The sequence below is a fragment of the Tupaia chinensis genome, unplaced genomic scaffold, assembly GCF_000334495.1.
Source record: "Tupaia chinensis unplaced genomic scaffold, TupChi_1.0 Scaffold143921_1, whole genome shotgun sequence".
In the NCBI taxonomy this organism is placed as follows: Eukaryota; Metazoa; Chordata; class Mammalia; order Scandentia; family Tupaiidae; genus Tupaia; species Tupaia belangeri.
In genome coordinates this window covers 10,435-19,422 of record NW_006203772.1, presented here as the reverse complement: position 1 = coordinate 19,422, position 8,988 = coordinate 10,435, and the positions used below count along the sequence as shown (strand labels likewise).

The 8,988-nt window shown below is 47.2% G+C and overlaps 1 protein-coding gene across 1 annotated transcript; it reads right to left on the bottom strand.

Annotated features, from left to right (window-relative positions):
• Nucleotides 1-689: 689 nt before the first annotated feature.
• Nucleotides 690-8,905, bottom strand: TMEM97 (transmembrane protein 97). Its single transcript, XM_006165432.3, has 3 exons — nt 8,688-8,905; nt 2,534-2,678; nt 690-1,483 (listed from the first exon to the last, which is right to left on the bottom strand). The coding sequence occupies exons 1-3, from the start codon at nt 8,811-8,813 to the stop codon at nt 1,224-1,226; spliced, it is 531 nt and encodes a 176-aa protein (XP_006165494.1). The 5' UTR covers nt 8,814-8,905; the 3' UTR covers nt 690-1,223.
• Nucleotides 8,906-8,988: the final 83 nt, after the last annotated feature.

The following is an 8,988-nucleotide window of genomic DNA, read 5'->3' as shown; positions in this document are numbered from 1 at the left end:
AGCTAGCTGATGGGACACCAAGCAGCCATGGGAAGAGACCTCATCCATACACACTGGACATCTTATGCCCAGCTGCCCTCCACATCTGATAAATGGGGATGTTTAGGTTGGATATGATGGATGAAGTTATCCATTAGGGAGCAGACTTCTGGAGTGGGCTTGAGGTGCTAGACTTTAGGATAAAGGGACTAGTGTCAGGTCTAAAATACTGAAGACTGGGGCTGGCAGGTGGTGTGATAGTTAAGGGCGCTGGACTCCCACACAGCCAACAGCAGTTCAAGTCCCAGACCTGGTGGCTTATTTCTCTCTTTTGGTCACTCTGGTCAAATTAAAAAAAGTTAAATAAAATGATTTCTGAAAAAAATATGAAAGACAAAGATTTGGAAATAAGAGGATGACTGTGTGTGTGTGTGTGTGTGTGTGTGTGTGTGTGCGCGCGCGCGCGTGTGTACGCTTTTTCTTCCGGGTGAAAGTGGGGGCAAGAAAACATTGTAGTTTGGTTTAGTTTTTTTTGAAGAGTTTTTTATTTTGCCTTAGGGTGCCTGTGCTCACCAGAGACAGAGACAGTGAGAGGGAAAGTAAGTAATCAACCCCAGGGGGGATGGCCACGCCACAGTCCCTTCTGCATTCCCCTCCTGAGATTTTGGGCACATACACACATGTGCCTGGCCTGAGCTTCAAGCCACTATGTCCAGGTCAGCCATGTGAGAGAATCCAGCAACATAACTGCTATGCCATCTGCTAGCTCCCATCATGTATTTTAAATATATTTCAGGAAGCATACTCTCAAAATTTCGAATGGCCTGGAACACTCCCCTCTTCACTTTGCTAACGGGTGATGAACTAGAGAATCCTGAGTTGGGGCTGTCATATGTATCTGTGTTGTGGGACAAGTGAACATGCCTAGCAGGCCATGCTCATGCAAGTTTATTCTGGTTCTGCCTGGGCTGATTTTAGTCCTGCAGTGGGACGCAGGTGCAGACGAGACACTAGGCACCACTTCCCTGTCACCTTGCTCACACTCCTCTGTCCACCTCAGCTCATCAGGCCATTCATCCCCGTACCCTTAGAAGGTGAAGGATTGGCGGCTCTGCCGCCATTTTGCGTCGCTGCAGGGGTTCCAATTGCTACTGAGGATATGGGTTCTGAACAGTGTCCTTGTACTGGGTTCAACAGGCAGCTGCCTTGTGGCATCTCCCCTGGCTGGGCCAGTGGCGTTTCCCTTATTTTTTCTTTCTTTTCTCTTCATACTTGTAGTAGGGGTTCCGCAACATGAAAAGCAGGAGTACGAAAGGGATGAGTAAGTAGGGGGCGTAGACTGATACAAGGGCTAGTCGTTCACGCAAAGTCTCAGGTCTTTGTCCTTTGAAACCACTGGCTTTCGAGAAGTCCTCAACTAGAATCGTGGAGAGAATTGGAATTAAAGCTGTGATGGTGTGAACTGCGTAGATGATTGCAGGGATGCGGATCCACCTACAGCTTCCTGAAGTAGTTAGAGGAAGAGAAAACAGTAACAGTTAGGACTGTCATGACTCCAAGGCTGTGTGACATTCTCCACCCTGTCTCTGTTGGTCTGCTCCCTTCAGCCAATCACTCCACCACCTACTCCAAGTGGAAACTTACAACAAATGGAAACTAGAATGTGCTGCCCAACGTGCCCACTGAAGCGATGGCCAGGACCCCAGGTTGCCAAGGGCGGGCATAACTCAGAAAAACCCTTGGGTAAAAAACTGCCTATACCAGCTAAACCTGTGCAGATGGTCTAAAATGCAAGAGGTGGTCGAATTCCCACCCCATGCATCTGTTAAGTAATATATAAGTGAAGGGACCAAAAGATGATCCTGGACTCTGGGGGACTCCAGGAGGAAAGAAGCATTTTCAGCTGCACAAGCTTAGTTACCAAGCACATAGGTTCAGCCACTTTCCTTAAAAAGCAGTAACTGAAGCCAGCTGGTGGCATGGTAGCTAGGGGTGCTGGACTCCCACATGGCATGAGTCCCAGACCTGGTGGCTTGCTTTCTCACTTTCCCTCCCTCTTTCTCTTTCTATCACTCTGTCCCTTTCTGGTCACATTTAAAATAAATAAATAAAAAGTCAAATAAAATAATTCTTTAAAAAATAAACATTTATGACTTTCAAAGGAGAAATTCACCCTTCAGGGATTAAATTGATGTACTGCTTATTGGTTAGTACGATACTATCCAAAGCAGGAAAATACAACTATAAACTATACAACTAATTCTGTGGAGGAAAACCCAAGAGGGAAAAAAGCTCATTGTTTTAAGCGGCCTCAGGTTTCAGATGTATGAGGGGTTTCCAGAGAACCGAGGCAGCCTGGCAGCCGCTGACCACACGGGTCAGCCTGAGCCACATTAACGTCCCCCTGCAGGAACTACTCGAGCCATTTCCACCAGATCCTGCGGTGCCCGCACACAAACCACAGGGACCACTCTCTTCTGCTCCCCCCTGAAGGTACTTTCCCCGAAGATTTCTGGAGCCTGATTTCTAAGCAAATTCCCCATCATTTACCAACCTTTAAAGAAGGCATATGTTGCAAAGGGAAAGAAAGGCAGCTGAAACACCAGCTCGCAGAGCAGGAAGGACTTAAACCACGCTGGGGGATCCTGGAGCAGAGGGTCCCTGAACTCCTTCGCATACCACTTCAGCAGGTTTCTAAACTAAAAGAAGATAATGACCGTGAGGAACTGAGGAACTCCAGCTGCCGGGCAGGCCACCTTCCTTGAGGAGACACTGAAGAGACTCATTATCCAGTCCTGGGGGCAGGGCCTGCTCAGCACCCCCAGCTGGCTTTGTGATCTGGCCTCCATGGTCAGTTAACAAAAACTCATTCCTAGCTCCAGGAGAACAGGCATCCAGGTCAAGCAGTAGTCACTTGCAGGGTGCTCACCCAATGAGCGAATGTGACATATATACGACAAATGCCATTTCTTGCAAAGAAATGACAAATGTGAGGCCAGCCGCCGTGGTGGTTAAGGTGGCTAGATTCCATATTACTGACCACACAGTTCGAGTCCCAGACTGGCAGCTAGAGAAACACATTGGATGCATATGTACATGTGCCCAAAATCTCAAAAGGAGAGAGAGAGGAAAAGGGATTGCAGCATGATCATCTCCTATTGGCCTGGCGTGTGTGTGTATGTGTGCACTTTCTCACTCTCTGTCTCTTTTTAGCAAGTGCATGTACCCAAGCCCTCTGGCAAATTAACAAAAAAAAAAACATAAAAAAACTATCCTGTTTTTCCTTTCACAACACCAACTGTACAACAAACTCCAAAGGAAAAATTCTCACAAATATAAACATGGGGCCAGCAGATGGCAGAGAAATTGGGGTGGCTGGATCCCACATGGCCAGCTGTGTGGTGATTTGAGTCCTGGCACAGTGGCTTGAAAAACACGCTGGTATGTGTGTGTGCATGCCCCCCAAAACACCCTGAGAGTGAATGTGGCATGGCCATCCCCTGGGGGGTGAATCCTCACTCTCCTACCTCCACCTTTCTCCAGCAAGTGCATGTACTACCTACAGCGAATTAAAACAAAACAAATACAAGCATGAATTTAACGTCCTTTATTCTGGTCGGGGGAAGGTGTAGGTAGAAGGGGCGATAAATCTAACCTCTGTAGAAATGGAATTTGGACACTAACTCCAATAAAACAAATAAATTCCTCATGTCTATGCCCTCTAATTCTATTTCGTTCTTTTAGGAGATCAGTAGGATATTTATAGAAGAAAAACTGTCCTAAACTACAAACTATAAAGCTTCTAGGCCACACAAGGCTTGAGAGTGGTCTCAACTCTAGCTTGGGCCCAGCCTTCTGACTACCTCATCAAATAAGAGGCAGCTGCACACTGACATGGTTACTGCCCGCTGTGCTCTCCTAGGAGCCCAAGGCCTAGGCTGCACAGGGCCTCCTGGAGGTGGCACTGTGCTCACACACATGCCTTCAGAGCCAAACTGATGTCTTCATCTTTGACTAGAGGCCACTCCAAGGTAAGAATTTATCTTAAAATGGAAAAGCCAAGGATATTTCTCCTGCTAATGTTTAATCCAAAGATAAAGGCTCACTGTGGTGAAACGGAGGCCTCATGACTGCAGGCAGCTTTAAGCAAATATCTAGAAACAAACAGTCTGTTAGAATAATACTCATTTCGGAAAGGCTCTGGCCAGATGACCAATTTATTGACCAAGTGATCTCTAATTTGTTTTCAATTGGAAATTTAAATTCCTGGCATAACCTTTACTTCCCCCTCCTTCTGCACTTTTCAGGACAGTAATGGGCTAGGAAATACTCATCAAGGTTAAGTCACTGCCCTCCAAGGCTGTTTCCTCATCTGTAAGATGAACAACTTGGGCCAAATGCTTTATGATCCTTTTTTGCTTTTTAGATTTACGTTTTTTTTTTTTTAAAGAATTACTTAATTGTATTTATTTATTCTTTCACGTTAGTTTGACGAGAGAGAGAGAGAGAGAGAGAGAGAGCGAGCAAGCAAGAGCGAGCGAGTGCGCATGAGAGCAAGCCACCAGGTCCGGGACTCGAACTGTGGTCGGCCATGTGGGAGTGTCCAGCACCTTAACCACCACACCACCTGCAGGTCCCCTCATTCTGGTGAGCACACATGCCCTGTAGCTAATTTAAAAGAGGGGGGAAAACCTGCCAGATGGTGGCATAGCAGTAACGCAAGGGGATCTACACGGCATGGTCCCAGGTTCATGTCCTGGGGCCTCCTTCTATGTATGTGCCAGGGTGTGTATATGTGCCCGTGACTGTGATCTGGTCTGGCTGAAGCTGGGAGTGAACTGCAGAGTAAGACCTTGTTGGAAGCGCTGCCTTTTACACGGGAAGAATAAACTAAAAAAAAAAGGTTGACTACAATATTTAAAAGACATTCCGGTTCATCTGAACATTAATTACTTTGTACTTAATTCATATACAATGTCTCAGACCTACCTACTTCACAGATCCAGGCTGACTTGTATAGCACTGGAATTTCTAAAGGCTGCAGGATGAGATCAGAATTAAATCTAACCAGCCCACTGTGCTAGGAGCCACCCACCCACCCACCTGCCCAGTCATACACGATACCTGGTGCCAGAGCGAGGCGTGGGCTTGGGGCGGGTGAAGAGAAGGCCCAGGCGCCCAGCAGAGTGTTGAGGAATAGGGTTTTGGGGCAGAATGCTGGCTTGGCCAGGCCCTTAATCCCCTACATGAGAGATAGTACCTGCCTCACTGCTGGTAAGATAAGAGTTAATAAGTCCAGTTTCTAGAACAATAGCTAGGGACATACAAATTATTTAATTGATTATAATCAATATACTTAAAAAATTTTTAGCTTCTTTAAAAAAAGAATTTATTTTATTTTTATTTATTTATTTTAAAGAATTATTTGATTTAACTTCATTTATTTTTTAATTTGACTACAGAGGGACAGACCCAGAGAGAAAGAGAGAAAAGTGAGAAAGCAAGCTGCAAGGTCCGGGACTTGAACCATGGTCAGCCATTTGGGAGTCCAGTGCCCTTAACCACTATGCCACCTGCCAGCCTCAAGAATTATCTTATTTAACTTTATTTATTTTAATTTGACCAGAGAGGGACAGAATGAGAGAGAGAGAAAGAGAGAGAGAGCGAGCGAGTGAGCGAGCGAGCATGCACGAGTGAGTGAGCAGTTAAGTGAGAAAGGAAACCGCCAGGTCCAGGACTTAAACTTTGGTTGGCCACATGGGAGTCCGGTGCCCCTAATCACCATGCCACCTGCTGGCCCCATAATTAACATACTTAGACATGGTCAAGTTTAATTCTACTAAAATCTCAGCATGCAACTGGCCACTCATAATGATTTAAGACCTCCCAAAAGGCAATAAAGCTGATTCCAGTTTTACCTGACACACACTGGACTCAGCTCACCAGTGTTATCCAGTAAAAGTCCACATGGCAAAAAATTATTTTATTAAACTTTATTTAATTTAATTAACTAACTTTAATTTGACCAGAGAGGGAAAAGCTGCCAGGTCTGGCTTTCTCGAACTGCAGTCGGCCACGTGGGAGTCCAGCACCTTAGACACCATGCTACCTGCCGGCCCCAGCACAGGGCTTTCTAAACCAGAGTGCGCAGTTAAGTCTGGACTTGGTGGCCTGAAAAACATGCCGGGTGCATGTGCATACGTGCCCCAAATCCTGACAGGAGAATGGAGAAGGGATTGTGGCATGGCCATCCCCCATGGGGGGTGATTTCTCACGTTCTCTCTCTGGCAGGCACGCATGCACCCTCTAGCAAATTTAAATTAAAAAAAAAAAAGGAAAGAAAAGGGAATGGAGGCACATGCTTTCCAAGTCAGGATGCCCCAGCGTCATCAAACAGTTTCTGGCTGGATCCTGCCTGCACTGACCCTTGTTTTTTGTGCTAAGTCAACATTAAAAAAAAAATAAAGCTGGGAAAATTTTACGCTATCAAATATATACATTTAAGTGGTCTTTATACACTGGGCACATTTTTTAATTGTAATTTGGGACTGGTGAGCAAGGAGACTTGGGTGAATGGCACCACCAGAAAGGATTAAAGAACAGCTGTGAAGTCTGGCATGGCCACATGGAATAACACACTAATTACCAAGTAGTAAAGGAACCCTACATGAGAGAGACAGTAAACAGGAAGCCTGCCAGAGTCCTTCTGGCCACACAGCTTTCCAAACCACACATATGGCAACACAGCCTCCCCTGTGTTCTGAGCGGTCTAGTGCAGAGCTCTTAGGAGAGTTTGTATTATCTGTGTGGTAGCCCGATGAACAGTCCCTAGGATATCCGTGTCCTAATCCCTGGAGCCTATGACGGCTACTTGATTTGACAAAAGCCTTTTGCAGATGTGATTAAGTTCAGGATCTGGAGATGGGGAGAGTGCCGGGTTCCCTGGTAACTCCTAAATGCATTTCAGGTGTCCTAGCAAAAGTGAGGCAGCAGGAGATTTGACTACAGAAGAAAAGACGGCAATGTGATGACCTGCCACCAAGAAAGACATGATGAGGCCACAAGAAACACTGGTGACCACCAGAAACTGAAGGGGGAAGTGAAAGAGTCTCCCCTGTGACTTTCAGAAGGAACAAATCCTGAGGACACCTTGGTTTTAGCCCCATCCGGTTCATTTCAGACTTCTGGCCTCCAGAACTGTAAAACAACAAATTTCTCTTAAGTCACCATCTGTGGTAATTTGTTACAGCAGCAGTGGTTAACTCATACACCTGTGTATGTCTGCACTTGTAAATCAACCCAACTCTCTGACTGACAGTTGATGTCACAAAGCCTGACTTGCCCAAGACCCCAGTCAGTAACTTGTTAGAACCAAGTTCTCAGACGGCAGTCCAAAACTCTTGCCACAAAGTACCCATGCTTTTCCCATGGAAAAAGAGATTGCTGGTGTTCCCTGCTCAGTTTAGTGAGAGAAACAAACAATAAAAGGAGACTCAAATGGGAGAGGGAGGTGTTGTTGGGCAGTGATTCTTAACTTTTCTGAGGGGGTTAAACCAATGGCAGCTGATAGAAGCCACGAATTTTCCTTCCAGGAAACACAAAGCCAGCATAGGTTTGCATACACTGTTGGGAATGCATGGAGCTAAAAGGAAAAATCCTAGACAAAAAACATTTAAGGTTAAACAGAAGCATAACAAATCTTTAATAAAAAAGTCAGTCTTGGCCCACAGTTCTTCTTTTTTTTTTTTCGGAGAGTTTTTTTTTTTGCTATAGGGCGCGTGCGCTCGCCAGACAGAGAGACATAGAGACAGAAAGCGAGAAATCACCCCCCAGGGGGGATGGTCACGCCACAATCCCTTCTTTCAGGATCTTGGGCACGCATGCATACGCGCCCGGCGTGAGTTTTAAGCCACGGTCCGGGACGCGAACCCCGGTCGACTACGTGGGAGTCCAGCGACATGGCCATCACGCCAACTGCTGGTTCCCTTGGCCCACAGTTCTACACACAGAACTGAGGACAGGAGTTCCAAGGAAAAAGGTTACAGGGTCCAGATAAGGGGAGAGAGGGGGAGACTGCAGCTTTTAAAGAAAAAAGAAAAAGTACTAAAACAGTTTGGGTAAGGCATGCTCTCCAATTACCAGAAAATGGGGCTTTTCTCCTTTCTTTCTACCTGGGTGATCATTCTATCTCGAAGCCAATGAAAAGGCCGTATGAAAAGGTGTCATGATCTCACTGCTGAGCTTGTGAAGGTGGTGGCTCCTGATCATGAAGTGCAGATGGGTGAATGCCCGCGCTGCGCCAAGCACGGTGCAAAACCTTTAAAAGACAGGTCTAATCCCACACGTATTTTTGCTTTGAGATTAGACTAGTATTTTCAAACCTTTACAAAAAACCCACAACTTTATAACAAATCCAACATGTGATTTTAGACATCCCTCGCACACCGACAACTGACCAGAGCTGGGACTGCAGGAGTCGTAAACATACCCTGGGCAGAAATGGCCTTAACAGGAACAAAGAGTTTGCCTCCTGCACCTCGCGAAGGGTCTGGGACAGAGAAAGCCCAAGGAAGACGTCGAGCGCAAGTCAGCGAAGGAGGGGGCCGGAGTACGCGCGAGCTCCAAAGGAGGGAGGGAAACTCGGGGTGGGGACGACGGCCCTCAAACTCAGCGACTAGCGGACGGGACCGACCTGGGGAGCCCCTCACCTCAACCGGGTAGAGTTCGGCCGGCAGCACCAGTTGCATGTCCAAGAACAGGGTGATGGGGATGTGGCAGAGGAAGTAGAGGCCCAACAGCCACTCTACGCAGCGCCTGGAGCTCAGAACCCCCATCGCTCGTCTGCTGGGCAGGCGGGAGGCGCGCTCGCTGGGACCAGAAGACGTGGGAAGAGCGAAGGGTACCGCGCGCGGTCTCGGGGCTCCGCGCCCCGGCCGTCGCTCCGCCCCCTACAGGCCTACGCTGGCTGCTCCTATTGGCTGGCGGAGAAGCAGGGCGATCGGGAGGGGG